The 18,095-nt window shown below is 42.8% G+C and overlaps 1 protein-coding gene and 1 pseudogene across 2 annotated transcripts; one reads left to right on the top strand and one right to left on the bottom strand.

Moving 5' to 3' along the window:
* Window positions 1-1,600: 1,600 nt before the first annotated feature.
* On the bottom strand, window positions 1,601-16,132 carry DSN1 (DSN1 component of MIS12 kinetochore complex). Of its 2 annotated transcripts, XM_048222311.2 has the most exons (11): window positions 15,792-16,132; window positions 14,369-14,417; window positions 13,816-14,142; window positions 11,228-11,301; window positions 10,539-10,611; window positions 8,227-8,314; window positions 6,529-6,588; window positions 6,052-6,126; window positions 4,303-4,450; window positions 2,958-3,045; window positions 1,601-2,384 (listed from the first exon to the last, which is right to left on the bottom strand). In XM_048222311.2, the coding sequence occupies exons 2-11, from the start codon at window positions 14,400-14,402 to the stop codon at window positions 2,281-2,283; spliced, it is 1,071 nt and encodes a 356-aa protein (XP_048078268.1). In that variant the 5' UTR covers window positions 14,403-14,417; window positions 15,792-16,132; the 3' UTR covers window positions 1,601-2,280. The 2 variants fall into 2 exon arrangements, with proteins under 2 accessions (XP_048078268.1, XP_057168522.1); XM_057312539.1 differs by lacking the exon at window positions 13,816-14,142 and having other exon boundaries at window positions 15,792-16,126.
* LOC123001266 (40S ribosomal protein S27-like) lies at window positions 8,926-9,368 on the top strand (annotated as a pseudogene).
* Window positions 16,133-18,095: the final 1,963 nt, after the last annotated feature.

Below are 18,095 nucleotides of genomic sequence, written 5' to 3'. Positions count from 1 at the left end.
AAAATAGTCTCAACTAAATTAGGACAAATGGAAGTAATGTTACCAAACATCTCAAGGACAGCGACCGTCTATTATATCGTTACTCATCAAGCACAATTCCTGAAGGAAACTTGTAAAGAGGGGAAACTAAAGTTAACTGAGCACAGACTTTTATTATGATTTATGTTTATCTGTTAACATTTACTGAGTGCCAAACTGGTTCTATCTCTATGTCCTTGGTTAGATTATTAAGCCTCCAAGTGCTTGAGTTCTTCATTTATAATGACAATTAAATACAAGCTACCTAAGTTGTGGTCTGTATGCATGTAAAATCTTTAGAGCTTATAAGTGTTATTATTTTTCTATGCTATCTTATTTGGCTGTTGAAGATGCAGACAAAAACACACTTTTTACCTTGAGTTTGAACAAATTCTTACAAACAAAAAATGCAATACAATGTAATAAAATGAGGGAAGGTACAATCACCTGGGAGAGGTGTGATCTATCCCCATTTTACAGATGAGTAAATTTGAACATAAAAGATTCGCTTCAAACAGTGTGCTCTTTCCATTACACTATTCTGCTTCTGAAAGAGTAGGCAATTAACACCACCCCTCTGATGCTTAAAAGCCTCAGCCTTCCTTGGGGCCGTCCAAAGTTTCCCTTCTTGCTCCAGCCTTGACGTTATCTATTCTCAAGGCTTCAATAGCTACATGTCAGTTACCTCCAAATTTTATCTCTAGTGCAAATGTTTCTACCTAGTTTTCCACCTCTATATCCAATGATCTAGTTGACTTCTCCATTTGGTATCTCAAATTGAACTACTAGCTTTCCCATCTCATTAGCTGCTCTATTAATCCACCCAGTTGTTCAAGCTTTTGTCCCTCCAGCACACTATCACTGCTCTAAATTCATACTATTTAATCTAACTTACAGCATCCCTGTGACATATGTACTATCTTTCTCCCAATCTTACAGATAAGAGGTTAAATAACTTTTTCTCGGTCACAGTAAGTGGCACTTAGGCTTTTAACACATAGGTCACATGCCTACTAAGTTCCAGACACTATGAGCAACTGCCATGTCTGTTTGTGTTCTTTGCTCTCTCCCTATTTCTTAGAACTGTGCCTGGCATATAGCAGGGGCTCTGTAAATACGTGAAAGAAAAAGGAATGTGGGAGGGTGCCTGGGTGGTTCAGTCGGTTAAGCATCTGCCTTCGGCTCAGGTCATGATCTTGGGGTCCTGGGATTAAGCTTCATGTGGGGCTCTACCCGATTCTCCCTATCAAATAAATAAATCTCTAAAAAAAAAAAAAAAAAGAATGTAGGTCAAAGGAAAGAGATATCACCTTTCACTAATTGGTACTTAGGCCAAGGTTTAAGAGTTAAGATTATGTCTGGGTATTTAAATGAAGTAGGCTTCATCCTATTAGGAGGATCAGAGAATAAAAAACATTAACAATAAATTAGTTGGTGTTTTCCTGGTAATTAATGCTGAGGCATATTTTCACACTACTGTTCACTTCAGCATCTTGGCAAAGAATCCTATTTTCTGCTAAGCTCCCACTGTCCTAAAAATTTTTTTTATATGCTCAACATATACACAAACACAAAAGAAAGATTTTAATAATGTGCAAGTTTATAATGCAAAGTATTAAAAATAGAGAATAATGAAAAACAGTACTTAGCCCCTTCCTGCCATGAACCCAGGATTTAGGATGCCAACTCAAACCTAAACTAAAACCTAAAGCACACTGTAGACAACAGGACAGAGAATGAGTGGTACTTCCTTCAATTTGGACATTGTGTAAAGTGATAGACGTTTATCCTCATGATGCGAACGACACTCCAACTCCTCCACCAAAAATCATCTCCAGGGCCACACTAGAAAATCAGCCTCATTCCTTTACTACCAGAACCCAACGTGACCCCTGAAATGTTCCCCTGGATTTGGTCCTGAATGACTCGATTGTTTCAAAACCTAAAAAACACCTTCACAAGATGAAGATTACTGACCATGAAGGATATTTAAAAGAATGGGCTACTAGTTCTCAAGGTCATTCCACAACAGAAGTTGCAAGCATTTTGCACATTCTTGGAAAAAGTATCTATACTACACTCTTACAGATGCATACATTCTGTCACTTTAGGAAAAAAACTGCAGGGCTCTACATTCAGCCAGTCCTCAAAGGCAACAGGGCAGCTATCGCCAGCTCAGACTGCCATCCAGTTGCCATGTACTGGGGCACTCTTCCCATCTCTCTCCTCTGGAGCACCTCGTGGCAGGAAAGCTTCATGAAGTCACTGACAAGACCTAGAGCAACGTGTGGTAGGTGGGTTCCGTGGCTGAAGCTTGAGCAGTTTTCGAGCTGGTGAGGGATCTAACTGTTGTGTGCTTCTCTTCCCTGAAGAGGAAAGACAAAAGTAAATTCCAGTTGAATTCAAAATAACATTTATTGAAAACTTGCTGTATGGACACTGTGCCAGACACTGAAGGGCATTACAATGACAAGAGAGTCTCTGTCCTCAAGGAGATGGCAGTCTGGCAGGAAAGCCAGCTGCAACCACAATTCATACTATAATGTAATGAGAAAATGAAGGTATATATAGCAAATAATTTAGGGCTGGAGAAGGCCAAGGAAAAGCAACAGGGAAGTAATGTCAATGTCACTTAGTGGACTGTTGAAGAATGAAGAGGAAAATGTCAATGGGTATTTAAAAACTTGGATTTAATAAAACAACAACCCGGTGTGTGGGGATTTAATTTTCAGTCTACGGTGTTCCTGTGGAATTAACATCTAGAAATTTCCCATCAACTCTGAGTACACACAGCACAATAATTATTATGAGGGGAGAAAAAGAAATCATCTCATATAGGCCTTATTCTCTGAGACAATATGCTTTGAAGGGCAGTATGTATCTGAAGGGCTATCGTATATAAAATAGTGCAAGCTCTAGTCCCCTGAAGACACACTCACCGAGCTGTACTGACACCTTCTGGAGACATTGGGTACTTTCATCCATAAAAGCATGCAGCTGCTTCACTGAGCCTTGCAGTTCGTCCATCTGCACATGAAAGACAGCTGTGAGCTATAAGGGTCCGTGGCTTCTTTGATGTTCCTCAAAAAAGGACAAGCAAACTCCTGCTCAGGAGCTTTGCCTTTGCTGTCTTTTCAATCTGGAATGTTTGTGCCATACATTTTGTTTGCTCTTCCAGATTCATGCTCTGTACTTCTCCATGTTGCTCTATGCCCTGGGAGGCTGCAACCCATAACCTCAAACAGAACTCCACATCCTCTGGTGTCTGGGCAGGTTTAGCTAAGAGGGAACCCAAGTGGGAGGGAGCTGAATAAAGTCAGGATGTTTTTATGCAGGCTTGCCGGAAGGGTCGTCTTGAGTTAGTTTTGTCTCTCAACTGAAGGTCATGGCTCTCTCAAAAAGCAGCCCACTATATGACTTTCTTCCTCTGGTACCACATTGTCCTTCCCCTCCGCCCTTCAGGCCTAGGGATAGTAAGAGTTCAGCTGCCTCTAAACCCCAGGTTACTTCACTAATCCTTGTGGTTTCCTCAACAGCCACACTTTATATATCACTCCTTCAATTAACCTTTATCAAGTGCATCTGCTTCCTATCTTGGAGTGATACAATACTATTCTCCCAAATGTCCTCATGGCTCACTTCCTCCTTTCTTTCAAGTCTCTGTTAAAATGGCACCTTAGGGTGTCTGGGTGGTTCAGCTGTTAAGTGTCTGCCTTCGGCTCAGGTCATGATCCCAGCGTCCTGGGATCCAGCCCTGCATCGGGCTCCCTGCTCGGCAGGAAGCCTGCTTCTCCCTCTCCTACTCCCATTGCTTGTGTTCCCTCTCTCACTGTCTCTCTCTGTCAAATATAAATATATTTAAAAATCTTAAAAAAAAAAAAAAAAAGGGCATCTTAGAGAGGGCACCTGAGTGGCTAGGTCGGTTAAGCGTCTGCCTTTGGCTCAGGTCATGATCCCAGGGTCCTGAGATTGAACCCTATGTTGGGCTCCCTGCTCAGTGGGGAGCCTGCTTCTCCCTCTCCCTCTGCCTGCAGCTCCACTTACAGGACCATCAACAACTGCTCTCTATACAGCAACCTGCTGCCCTTCCTGTATACTCTCTCTTTACCCTGCTTTATTAGCTCTTATCACCACATATTTATTTTTTTTATTGTCCCTCCATGTTTTCCCAAAGTAGAGCTGAATACACTTATCTCATTACACATATTCTCCAGGTCTCTTCTTAACTTCCAAGGCTGACAACATAGCAAAGCTAAATCACCAAATTAACATGAGCCAACTCACCACCAGCTCCATATAATCAAAGACTTTATTCTGGTTCTGCAATATCTTCTGGTAGTCAGGCTTTTTATTAAGGACTTCACTCTGGGAAGATCCAAGATATGTTGCAGGTTCCACTTCAACTTCAGTAACTTTGGTTTCAGCTGATCCTCTGGAGGAAAAAAAAAAAGAACAGAAGAGCGTTCAAGGAATTTTTTTAAAGGCTTTTTATTATTTATTTATTTGAAAGAGATAGTGAGCACGAGCAGAGGGGAGATGGAGAAAGAGAAGCAGACTCCCCACTGAGCAGGGCTCGATCCTGGGACCCTGGGATCGTGACCTGAGCCAAAGGCAGATGCTTAACAAACTGAGCCACCCAGGCGCCCCTCAAGGAATTTTTATAATCATTCTTTGGGGGAAGATATGTAAGACAACCTAGGGGAAAAGTTTCCAATAGGCTTTATTAACCTGAACAAATATTATTCCACTCTACTGTAGGCGTAGGCTCTCTTATTAACAGGGGGTCTGAAATGATTATTCCAGTGTTAACATATTTATACCACTGGACTCCAGGAAATGCTAGAACCTTCAGATCAGTTGACTCCACCTAACAGTAAGGTCCATTTACAAAAAGGACTATATGTGAGGTAAAGCCAAAGCTTGCTTTCCTGAAATCCATGTCTATGGTCTCTTCCAAAAAAACCTGGGCCACTTCAATTATCTGAAATAACCGAATATGATGGAGAGTTCGTGAAAACTGAGAACTCTTTAACAACAACCACTCCTACAATTTCCTGACTGCTAGACCCTGCTAAACACGTTCCTCCATTTCGCCTCATTTAACACTCACAATAACCCAACGAGGTGGGTACTAATATTAACCCCATTTTCAAGAGGATCTTCAAGCTTAGAGATTACTAGCATCCCCAAGGGAACAAAATGAAGGAGTAGTTAGTATTTGAACAGAGACAATCTGCTTCCAGAAGCATTCCTCTTAACCAATAAGCTATGCCACATCAAAAGTTCTTATTCTGAAACTGCCATCTTATACTTTACCTAGCTTCATAAACAGAACATGTAAGGGGCGAATAAAGTAACTGGTGACCATCAGTGCCTGGACTGCAGAAGTTTTCCAACTATGCTCCTGAAAGCACCTCTTTACTAAGAAGCCACTCTGCAGTTAGGGTTTTAGCTAACGTTTTATATTTGGGTTTCCAGCTGAGATTCTGTTGGGGGAAAAAAAAGCTTAAGTGGCTTAGATGGCCAATTAAATCAAAGTCTAGCGCCTTCCCACTCTCTTATGCCTTTAGGACCCAAAGATCCTCTTTCCTGTGCGCTTTCATCACCCACCTCCATGTCTTTGCACCTCCATGAAGAACCTGGCCAGGGTTCTCTCCCGTACCTGCAGCTTGAAGGCCACGTACAAACTGATGTGCCCTGACCAAGTTTTTGGTCCAATCCCAAAAAAAAGGTACCCCGGTACAGGGCAGAGATATGCCTGTCTCCCCCAGGATGTGGAACAGCAGCCAAGGACACAGAACAGAAGCAATTCTGTTCTTTGACTGAAAATAGTGACACCTACTCTCCTTCCCCTTCCCGCAACTCTCCATTTATAGTCCTAGAGTGCTAATACACATTTTACAGAGCTTTGATGAATTGATTGGCCTATGAGAAAGAGTCATTCTTCAATTTGTGCTAACAGAACTGAAATCAATGCAAATCAAATTCCACAAGGTAGAAAGATTGCTTCCTATTTCCAGTCATGGATCTAACCTGGATATGATCTCTTCAGCCTCCTTCTGGTAGTGCTGCAAGAGCTGATCCCAAGACTGACGTTCTACAGAAAATCTATAGAAATCAGGGGGAAAAAATCAGTTACTTTTGATCATCTCATTCGGAATCACTCAGGGCAACAGTAAGTACATTAGGTCTCTACTATGGTTCGAAGATGTGAGTAAAAAGGACATTAAAGGATTAGAAAGCCCGACTGATTGGGAGGATATTAATTTAATCAACTCAAACATGAGTTCTTAAAATCAAATTAACATCCTTATTCCCTAGACTCCATTCTATGAAACTGGCCCTGAGTAGAGCCCACAAGATCCCAATATGCAGCTTTCTGAATTCTAGTGTTAACACACTAGTACTGAGACTCTGAATGGGATGTTTACTATTCATTTTTTCCAAACCTAGTTATTTTCTCCGGATGAATTTAGATTTTCCAACAAAGGATCATTCATTTTCACTTACTTTGTTATGTATTCCTTCATCTCAGCCACTGACGTTTCCAGAGACAAATCTGATTCTTTTCTGGAATACAGATAGGATTGTAAGATCAACATAAATCTTTCAAGAGCCCTTGCTTTTAATAGGATGCCTTACATAATTTTAATGGCAGTAAAAGATGTTCAGAATTCATTTTTCAACAAACATTTATTCTTGGGCTCTATCTCCCTTTTGCACTAGATAACAGTTTCCTCAGTGGTCTCTTTATTTTCTGTTTCTCTCATCGATTCCAATTCACCTATAGCCAGATTACCCTTCCCTAAAATATTCCATAATTTTGTTTTCCTTGCCTTAAATTCTGTGACTCTCCACCGCATTCAGAATAAAAGTCAAAACTCCTTAACCTGGCACTTTAGGCTGTGTTTTGGCTCCAACCAGCTCATTAACTTTGATTCCAATTGTTGCCTTTCACCTATTCTGTCCCATATAATCTCACTCAGCCTGACCCTCAAACATCTGGCGTTTACCATCTCCAAACTTTTGTTCACATCATTTTTTTAAAAGATTTATTTATTTGAGAGAAAGAGAGACAGAGAAAGAGTGATTGGAGGAAGGGACAGAGAGAGAGAATATCCAAGTAGACTCCCACTGAGCATGGAGCCCGACTCGGGGCTTGATCTCACAAGCCATGAGATCAGTACACCGGAGCAGAATCCAAGAGTCGGACACTCAACTGACTGAGCTGCCCAGGTGCCCCCTGTTCACATCATTTTCGAGTCCCTTTTTTTGAGCCATCTTTTAAGGCCCAACAATACTTTTGTATATGACCATCTTTTCTTCCCACTCCAAATGATACTATCAGTGGCCAGGGATCACATTTACTTACACCAAAGGCTCAGCTCAGTTGGGTTACTAATCCTGATGCAAAAGAAGCAGGCACCGAAAATGCCAAAATTCTGCAGATGTACTTGGTATTTTACCTGGCAAAGACAAGTTAGCTGTGCCGCCTTTCATTTTTCTCTACAAACGCCTGTGACACATAGCCTCCATCACCTCTCACTGAGACGCAGCAGCTAACAGCTTAAAAACACTGCATTAAAAGAGATACTATGTCGAGCCAACGTACTTTTCATTTCCTGGATAGCAATGTTAATTCTAACAATCTGTGGGAAAGCAGACCTTTGTGAATTCAAAACTAAAAAGTTTTATGAGGTAGGCCCAAGTGACATGAATTGTTGCAAAGCAGGATAGGCCCTGCCCCTGTAGAGGAACTACCAGTTTGGGGGTGGGATTTAAAAACTTCTCCTAATATTCTTGCTTACCAACAGCTGAAGAACTTAAGTTTATCACCAACTTGCATTGCTAGCAAAGATCTGAACGATGCTTTTCTTCCATGGCTGATTCCATCCCACCACTCAGGTCTTACAGGTCTTCTCTGAATACTAACTAAAGTTGCCCATCCCCTCAAGTCACTGTCATAGTTACTGACTTCTTAGATCGTCACTACCTAAAATCCTTATTTTCTATGTATTTGATTGTCTCTCCTGTTAAAATACGTAAGAAGGACCTTGCTTGACTTATTTATCATTTTATCTCCAGCATCTAGAAGAGGCTGGTGTGTAGAAGATGCTGGATAAATGTTTGTTGAGTGAATAAACAACTAATTATAATGAAAAGTCTTAATTCAATTATAATTTAGGACAGAAAGGGAACTGCACATACCCTTTTGAATCTTCAAAACATTTTTGTAGAGTTCCATTACTTTCCAGGCTCTCTGCAAAATGTTTCAATTCTTCAGAAAGAGAAGATGCTAGAGGGAAAAAAAGTACACGTTATAAAATAAAAACAATATGAATTTTCACAGCAAGCTGCTGACAAAGATATACTCAAAGTGGTCACAACTCTAGGTCCCCTCTTACATTCTGGCCCTCTCACGCATTCAAAGAAGTAGTATAAATATGCAGAAAGATTTTATCTTTTTTCTTTGGGTAGGTACAGAAAAAATGGAAGACAACTCCTCTTTATGACATTTATGATAGTGTCTTTTTATACTTGACTGGTGAAAACTAGTTAAAAGTTACATGTGCACTGACATTTCATTCTTTCGAGAAATCTCAACTGCTGGCACTGAAAGGAAGAACATATTACAGAAGTCAGGCAACAGGCAGGGGCGTAATGAAAAATGCTAAAGGAGAATAAAGAACTATGGGCATAAGGTAAAAACAGGTCTCTGCTTTGACTTGGAAGAATCTGTAATTGCACTCAGGTGAGAAATGCAGAGGGGAAAGCAGATGTTAAAAGCTATTGTATCTACTCTAATTATGGTGATGGTCCAATGCTGAGATAAACAACAGTCTGAGTTCATATATTTTCCAGGTCTTTTAAGTGGGTAACATGGAATATTTCTGACCCTGGATGATTATGCAGTTGCACTGTAAATAACTACTTCCTAGAAAGTTGAAAATGGATTCCTTAGAATATTTGTAACTTATATCACAGATGAACAGCTAATTTCCTTAAGTAGAAAGAGTTCCTACAATCTGATGTAAAAAAGCCAACATCCCAATTTTCAAAAACAAAACATGAGCCTTTCCAGCAGTGCCGACCTCCCCACAAGAACATCCCCTCTTGAAGGACCTCCTCCACCCATCCTGGAGGAGAAAAGGAAGCACAAGAAGTGCCTGGCGCAGAGCCCTAAGTCCTACTTCATGGATGTGAAGTGCCCAGGATGCTACAAAATCACCACCGCCTTTAGCCATGCACAAACAATAGTTTTGTGTGTTGGCTGCACCACTGTCCTTTGCTAGCCTATGGGAGGAAAATCAAGGCTAACGGATGCTCCTTCAGACAGAAAGCAGCGCTAAAAGCACCCTGAATCAAGATGAGGGGCAAACTACCCCAATCAACACATTTTGGATTTAAAAAAAAAAAAGAACAAAGTTTACAAACAAACAATACACAGAAAATGAAGAGTGGGTGGCTCTAACAATACGAAAAAGTGCTTATTCTCTTTGAAAGAAAAAGGAACACAGATTAAAACTAGAAAATACTTTTTTTCATCTATCAAATAGTAAAAAATCTGAATTGTTTGATAAAACTGTTGTTAGTATGAAAAAATAGGTACTTGCATATACTGCTGGTAAGAGAATAAACTGATATAACCTTTCTGGAGCGCAATCTGGTAATTTCTCACATTTCATTTGATCTATGTAATTCCAATTCTAGAAATTTATCTTATTTTTACTTGTGTACGTGCCAAAAGGCTTGTGTAAAAAAGCAGTCATTACCTTATTCATTATAATAGCAAAAGACTGGAAACAACCTTAAAAGCCCATCAGTAAAGAACTAGTTAAATCATATATGGAACATTTATAAAATGAAATATCATATGGCTACTAAAATGTCAAGACGGTTCTATATGTGCAATACGGAACAACGTGCAAGACATATTGTTTGGTTTAAAAAAAAAAAGACATGGGGCACCTGGGTGGCTCAGTCAATTAAGCATCTGCCCTTGGCTCAGGTCATGATCCCAGGGTCATGAGATTGAGCCCTCCATTGGGCTCCTCGCTCAGGACAGACTCTGCGTGAGTTTCTCTCTCCCTCGTCCTTTGCCCCTCCCCCTGCTCCCTCCCTCCCACCCTTTCTAAAATAAACATATAAATCTAAGGAAAAAAAAAAGACAAGATAAAGAACAGTGCAGAGAGTATGTGTTCATTTGGTATTCATGTAAAATGTTGCAAATGCAGTAAGATCCCTGTAATAATTCACAGGAAGTTGGCGTCTCTAGTGGACTCTGCAGAGAGGGGTTGGACTGGCTTGGGGTGAGAGGCAGGCTTTTCACTTTTATACCTTCTGAATGTCATAAGCATATATTCTTACTTTTTAAAACACAATTCTAAAATAGAGAGGGGGGCTGGTTTTGTGAGGCAGCAGGTCCTATAAATGGGGGTCCTGAAAGTGGGGCCTCAACTGACCCAAACAGAAGTTAAAGCCAAAGGCCAAAGCTTTCTCATCTATTCTTAGCAACTTACCTTTGGCTCTAAAACTTTCAAGACTGAAGCCCTCAGTGTCCTTTAGGAAAGGTTCAATTTTCTGAACAGAGAACTAAATAAAGGAAAACACTTTCAGTACAACAACCAAGATTTTCCAGGTCAGTCCTAAGTTCATGTAATTTCATGTTGTTTAATCAATGTGAAAGTAAACATGATTTAATTTTTATACCTAAGATTTTTTGTATAAACAAATAAGTAGATCAGGAAAAATCTCTTTGATTTTTGGTTCAGAGAAACATGGTCATTTAATTAACACAAATGACTTATCTAAACTGATGTAATCACCAGGTAGCCATACAATTCCCACTTGGTATGTAGTCAGACCTCAAATGTCTGCTTTAACTTAAAATATTGACCTTCACCCACTTTAAATTCCCATACTTTGCTGCCAATGGGCAAAATACACTAGATGGAGAAGGGGTCAGCTGCTCACTTAGCAGCAGGAGCAGCACCAGTGGGACTGGTAGAGAGCCTAGTCCAGAGAGAAATCAGCTGCTGCTGGGATTCAATCTGGCTTTTAAATTAATCCCACCTAGAGAGAAACATCTTTTAATTTTAACTGATACATCACACAATACTGATCTCCCTTTGGGGCTGTCACAGTAACAGTTTAAAAAAAAAAAAGAAAGAAAGAAAAAGAAAGCATTTCTCAATCCCAAGACTCTTACCTGGAAGCTGGAAAGCAGGAGAGCAACCAGCCGTTTGCTTTCTGTTAAGTTGGCACTGATGGATCTGCTGAGCTCTAACATAAAATATCACCACATGTCAGGAGCGAGATTCTAACGCAGGCAGCAAAGTAAAAAAACTGAAAATTGCCCTTCCTCTTGATGGGGTCTAACTTTAGGCAAGAACGCCTAGGCAGCCTTTTCTACTTGAAAGAATTCATATTCAGTATATCTAATTTTTACCAAAAGATGAAATTTACCTGTTTATGTGTACTAACCTTAAAAAGTTATTAAAAACCTTTTATGGATTACATTAAAATCTTGCCTGTTAGGGACACCTGGATGGCTCAGTCAGTTAAGTGTTCAACTCTTAATTTTGGCTCAGGTCAGGATCTCAGAGTAGTGGGATCAATCCCTGCAACCGGCTTCCTGCTCAGCTGGAAGTCTACTTGAGTTTCTCTCCCTCTGCCTCTGCCCCTGCTCACACGCAGGCTCTCTCTTTCAAATAAATAATTAAATCCTTAAAAAAATAAAATCAAAAAATAACAAAAACAATAATGTAACTTAAAAATATTTTTTTTGATGTTTTATTTTCAGCATTTAAGGAAAGGAGATGGGAACATTTGAGCATCTTTAGGACAGGCACTGCAATGTGCTTTTTTCTTAAAGTAGGCTCCATGCCCAATGTGGGGCTTGAACTCAGGACCGAGATCAAGAGTTGCAATGCTCAGGTGCCTGGGTGGCTCAGTAGATTAAGCATCTGCCTTCGGCTCGGTCAGGATCTCAGGGTCCTCATGTGGAGCCCCACATAGGGCTCCCTGCCCAGTGGGGGCGGGGGGGGCGTTCTCCTTCCTCTCCCTCCTGCCCCCTGCTAATGCTGTTACTGTCTCTCTTCCAAATAAATAAATAAATCTTTAAAAAAAAAAAAAGTCACATGCTCTACCAAGTTAGCCAGGCGCCCCTGAAGTGTGCTTTATATACAGTCTCGTAAATATGAGCTCCATTTTACAGATGGGAAAACTGAAGCTCAGAGGGCAGATAACTTGCTGGAGGCCAGATATTGGTGGAACCAGAATTCAATCCCAAGTCTGCCACCAAAAAAAGTGTATTTTCCCACTAAGAGCCATGCTGCCTCTCTATAATGACCTAATAATAACATTAATAGTAATCTGTTGAACACTTGCTATATAAAAGGCATTTCATAAAATGCTATGCACACCTCATTAAAACTGAAGGCAAGTAGCTTATCAAGTCCATTTTACAAATGAGGACACTGAGGCACAAAGGCTAGATGATAGGTAACTTGCCCAAGGTCACATAGTGAGTCCCCCTGAATTGGAGGGGGATTTTACATAATGATGCCACTGAATCCTCAAACGACTACAAGATGTAGATACTGTTTTTTCAATTATGTCCGTCTAAAAACATCAATTATTATACAGCAAAAGAAGTTTGCTCTGACAATTCGAGATACATATATTTTTGTCCTCCAGCTTCAGCTGGCTGTGTTTTGAGTTCTTTTGGCTCCTAATTATTTCTCATTGCTGTTAATAGAGAAAAACAGGATATCTTCTGCCTATAACCAAAGAAACCTGGCAAGTGGCCAGGAATAACCAGGAGATAACCAATCTTATTACATCAGTGATTTTCTGTTATACAGAATTTTAGGCGTGTAGGCCCTGGAACAGAGATGAAGGTAGGGAACTGCTGCTGTTTTTTGGCACACCTACAGAGTAAAGCACGTGAGCACAATTGTGGCAGCAATATGCTAAATGGCTATTTTTACCCAGATTTCCTTCTAGACATCAGGCCATCTGGAAGTGAGCTAATATCTTTAAAATAATCACAATAGCTTAACACTGGAGCTATTTTCTTACTATATGCCAAGAACTGTGTTATATATTAATTCATTTAATTCTCACACAACCCTGTAAAACAGGTATTATTTCATCCCATTTACTGATAAGGACTGTAAGGCAAAGGAGCTGAAGTAATCTGCTCAAGGTTACACAACTAGTAAATTCTTCCTGAAATGTACTGGACTTTCCACATTAAATCTTGCACTTCAGTGCTTACTGAGATGTAATTATTATTGTATATTCACACAAATCACATTCAAATATGGCACGTCTAAAAACTTAGTTTGCACCAAGATATTTTTACATGCATCCTCCCTCTGAGATATTTTCAGTTATAAAGCCTATAATAGGGTAGCAACCCATCCACCTTCTGTTTCACTTTAGGAAATGACAGAAAGTCATATGAAGAAATCTTTAATGCCTCCTCTCATCCTAGCAAAGATGAGTGTTGAACAACTGTAAACTAAATTCTGTTCATGGTGGAGATTACAATGGGCAGCTGCTAAAATAATAGCAATCATACAGAACACTTGCTAGGTGTTTGACATTAGTAGTTAGGATCTTAGAATATCCCCTTTACAGATGAGGAAACTGAGGTTGACAGGGGTGACATGATTTGCTCAGTCACATAACAAATGGCAGAGCCAAGTCAATCCTCCTCCATTCTTTCTGCCATACCTCACTGCCTCTTATCTGAGCTGGAACTCCTGTCTTACGTACACAGCACCCCACCTGTGATGCCCTGATGAAAGGCAGGCAGTGACTTCCGCCGGCTCATTTCTTTCATACTTGCTCGCCGCCAAGATTGACTCTTGTCTTGACGATTGGGAGATTGTTCTTGGGGGGACAAATGAAGGGACCTGGACTGAAGTCCCTCCTGGTGGCCGAGATCACAACTTCCCCTCATTTTAGGGCTAGAGCCAAGGTGAATTCTTTCCTCTGAAATGCCTTGAGTCATCTCCAGGGAGGCAGGTGATTTGCTACACACTTCCACCGGGGTGGGATCTGATTCCAGTGGATGATCATGAGTCTTAGATGTCACCGGTTCCTCTTCTAGCACTTGTTATGAAAAAGTCAAAATACAAAATCAAACCCACAACGATGCATCCGAGCAAAAAGGTGGAAAAGAAAATATATGCCGCAGATCATGGAAACAGTGAGGAAGCATCTCTGCAAATATGTGAATATGTGATTCCAAATCTACCAGGAGCCAGGAAAGCATTTGTGTATAGCTCAGAAACCCGAACCCAAGGCAAGAGGTCCTCAATTTTACTACAATACTTACCTTCAGTAGTTTCCGTTCTAATTACTGAAGTCATCCTGGATGAAGAACCCTGAAAACAGGAAAACGAGGTTATCTGTTCTTCACATTTCAGCCTCAGTCTCGCTGGGACTTTACGACCCCGGAAGAGACCTTGTGTTGTCCGGCCTCTCTGACCCGTTCGTCTCTGCCTGACAAGGCCCCGCCCAGTCCCACCTCCTCCAGAGACTATCAGACTATCATCACCTCTTATACTGAATTTCTACAGAACTCATCGTTAGAAATACTCATGTCTCGCTTAAGGCGTACCCTCCTTTATTTTCCAATTATTTAACAGTCCCTCGTATCCTAGATGGCATCATGATCTACATGGTCTTCCAAACTAGAAAAATCACATCACCCTTTACTTATGTTTAATCTCCACATCCAAAGTCCTGTCCATCCTACCTCCAACAGTCTCCGGAAAGCTTTTCTCCACTTGCAGTTCTTAGTTTGGGTCTCAGAACTTCCACCACCTGCCTCCCCCTCCCCAGAGTAATCTTACAGCCTCTCCACTAGTCTTCCAACATCCAGCACTGCTCCTCTCCAGTCCATTCTTTAGACAGCAGCAGAGATTCTTCCAGTATTTCATTAACTAGTCCTAACCTACCCGTCCCTGCTCTCTCCTGCCAGCCCCACTCCCTGCACCACTTTTGGATCTTACACACACACTGCCTGTAAGACTTATTCAGCCTTCCCAACCTACCTCAAATGTGAAGCTTTCCAACCACTTCTCTAGGCAAAGTTGGTTGCTCCACCCCTTAGTCTTCCTAGCACTGAAAAATCTGTTTACATGTCTGTCACCGCAGCCAGACTGTATTTGTATTCCTGGTGGCTGTCAGAGACAACTGACAGGAAGAAGGCAAAGAAGGACATGACTGAGGCGTCTCTGCATCTTCCACACTTACCTCTCCCTCCCAGCAGAAATCTGTATGTGGGGGAGGGACTCTAAATAAAGAGAAATGAATACATACGGAGGGACAGCATGGGAAAGGTAACAGAACAAGTGTGGGTAGGTCAAGGATCTAGATCCCCACAGTTACAGCTGTATCACAGATTCGAGCCTGGATAATAACAGCAACAAATGTCATTTGTTAAGCTGCTTGTTAAGCGCTTATTATATCCCACGATCTGTTCACGTATGTGCGCGGGCGTTTTATTTGCATCATTATCTCATTATCCCAATGAATCCTTTCCACAGCTCTGTAAATGATATCATTAATTCCTCCCTGCAGATAGGGGAACGGAGGTTAGGAGGGGCAAAAGCCCGGACCACTGGGGGAAGCCTGGGGGTGCGGGTGCAGAGGTGGAATTCGAACCCAGGCCTGTGACCCACCCCCACCCCTCAAACACCGTTCTGCACACGCCCCGAGCGAGAAGCCCGGCCCGCCCTTGGGATTCCTCTCACCCCGAGGAGGCCGCAGCGCCCCGGCTCCCCCAGTCCTCGCTGTCTGGGGGGCGGCGACCGGTCTGGGCTGGGCGGAGAGGTCCGACGCCAAGGAGGCTGGGGCGGGGATGAGCCGAACGGCGTCCACGGAGAGGTCTGTGACTTCCTGACTTCGGGACGACGCCAGTCCAGCCCGCAGCCTCCGTCCCGGAGATACAAGCCCACAAATCACTCTCTGCGGCCAAGGATAGCGCTTCGACGACCTGCGCCACTGCGGCCGCTCTTCCCGGGCCTGGGCAGCCACGGCTGCCGCGGCTTCTGAAAGTCCCGCCAACCAAGAGCGCCTGCGCAGTTGGCATCCGTGCACGCATGCGCAAAACGTCGGCCTCGTCTACGCGCATGCGTAAACTGGTGTTCAAACCTCTTGCCTCCCGCCCTCCCCTGCCCGCTTCATCCAAGTCCTTACTGGTCCAGACCTGGCCACGCAAGCTGTTTCCCCAGCTACGCCACGCCCCTGGAGTCCCCTCCTACTGACTCCACCTCATCTCGTCCTTTGCGCTGGACGCGCTCGGAGCCCCTTGAAGATGGGGAGGCAGAGGCCCAGCGAGGTACTTGCCAAAGGAATACGGTGGATCACGGGGCATCTGATGCCCTGCCCCTTCGTTAGGCCATGGTCCCCACCCTTTTATATTGTTAACTGCAAAAACGTGGGCTGTGTCTCTCCCAGGGCAGTATGGAGCTCTGTACTCTGTTTTATTCTATCCTATTCCCGCTCTAGCACTTTATCTTTTTCTGTGACCCCTTCAATACTGGCAAAGTTCGTGAACTCTCATGTGCAGCCTTATTGCAGGCCATCCCCCTCCCCAAGCTGCTTGCGGCTCCTCTGCCCACCCCTGTTGTTTCTTTCCTTTGCTCCTTTGCTTAAGCTTGGGAAGCCCATTCCAGCTTTTTTCTGCAAAATTCTCCCAATTTTAAGTCTCAGCTGAGGATTCATCTCTCTCAGACTCTTCTCTGAGGCTCCAGACTGAAAACTGTGTTCCCAGAAGCCCAACCGTGTCTACTCCACGATCCCTTGCTGGCATGGGAGCCCCCAGTGAGCAGGCTGCTTCTTCAGCACCTAGCATGATGCCATGGAAATGTCCCTTTGCATATGCAATCCTTTCAGATCCGAAACCAAATGTTAAATTATTAGCAGTCCATAGAGTCTGAAAGACCAGTTGGGGAGCAGCAGCTGGAATGTGACTGTGGTCATCCTTCCATAGCAGCTGCGGTCCTTGGAAAGGTTTTCTGATGGGAAGTAGAAATCTGCCTTCCTGAAATTTTCCACCCTGTGGTTGCAGCCTGCTGGCTCTAATAGCCGTCTGAAAGCAGAGATTTGTTCTTGGTTCCCAGAATATCACTTTCTGGGGCTCAGTGGTACCCAGTTCCTTCTGTGCCTGCCCCCATCTTTCAGCTCCTCATTTGTCAATGTCCCAGGAACAGAACACAATGTTCCCAGCCAGGGCTGGTCATTCTGAGGCACAGTGAGAATATTGCTTCATGGATTCCAGACCCAATACATCCTCTGTCCTTTCTCTGCTCTCAGTTCTCCCATGGCTTCCTACGGTCTGCTAGATGTAGACATTCCTTCCCTCATAAGGCACTGCATGATCTGACCCAGGCTTTTTCATCACTCCTCACTCCAGTGACAACCTTTGGGTTCCCCAGTTCCACTCTGCTCTTTCTACTAGGCTTCCATACGTGTACTCCTTCACCCTGGAGCCACCTTCTGTCTGACTCCTGCCTATAATATACCACTACCCCCTTCATTTATTCAACATCTCAACCTCAGGTGCCAGTTCAGAGGTCCTTCTGTGAAGTCCTCTGGGTCTTCCTAGCTCCCTGAACACTCTGAGTTCCCCCTGCCATTGACACTTGCTTTCCTGTCTTCCAGGCCTATAATTGCACTCTCAATGCCTAGCACAACTTAGTTGTTGTTGGCTTCACTCCCCCAACTCCCACCCCCAAAGAAAAAGACAGAGGGAGGGAGAGAGATGTAGATTTTTCATGACAGCCAGCTTCCAGAATGGTCCCCAATAGTCTCTGCTTCCTGGTGTTCATGCCCTGTGTATTCCTCTTCCACACTGAGTACAGCTGATCTGTATAACCAGTAAGATGCTGCAGAAATGACTGTGTGATTTTCGAAGTTTAGTCATAAAAGACCTTGTGACTTCTTCCCTGCTTTCTCATAGATGACTTGCTCTATGGCAAGCCAGCCGCCATGTTGTGAGGATACTCAAGCAGCGCTATCGTCTACGTGGAGAGGAACCGAGCCCTCCTCCTGCC

Source organism: Ursus arctos, unplaced genomic scaffold, assembly GCF_023065955.2.
Source record: "Ursus arctos isolate Adak ecotype North America unplaced genomic scaffold, UrsArc2.0 scaffold_16, whole genome shotgun sequence".
Taxonomy (NCBI): domain Eukaryota; kingdom Metazoa; phylum Chordata; class Mammalia; order Carnivora; family Ursidae; genus Ursus; species Ursus arctos.
This window is presented reverse-complemented; position numbering and strand designations above follow the sequence as displayed.

Coding starts and splice junctions, on each gene's coding strand:
- DSN1 (XM_048222311.2), bottom strand. CDS start 14,402: ATGACTTCAGTAATTAGAACGGAAACTACTGAAG. Junction 14,143..14,368: donor TAGAACGGAAACTACTGAAG/GTAAGTATTGTA, acceptor TTTCATAACAAG/TGCTAGAAGAGGAACCGGTG. Junction 4,451..6,051: donor GCTGAAGAGATCATATCCAG/GTTAGATCCATG, acceptor TTTTTCCTCCAG/AGGATCAGCTGAAACCAAAG.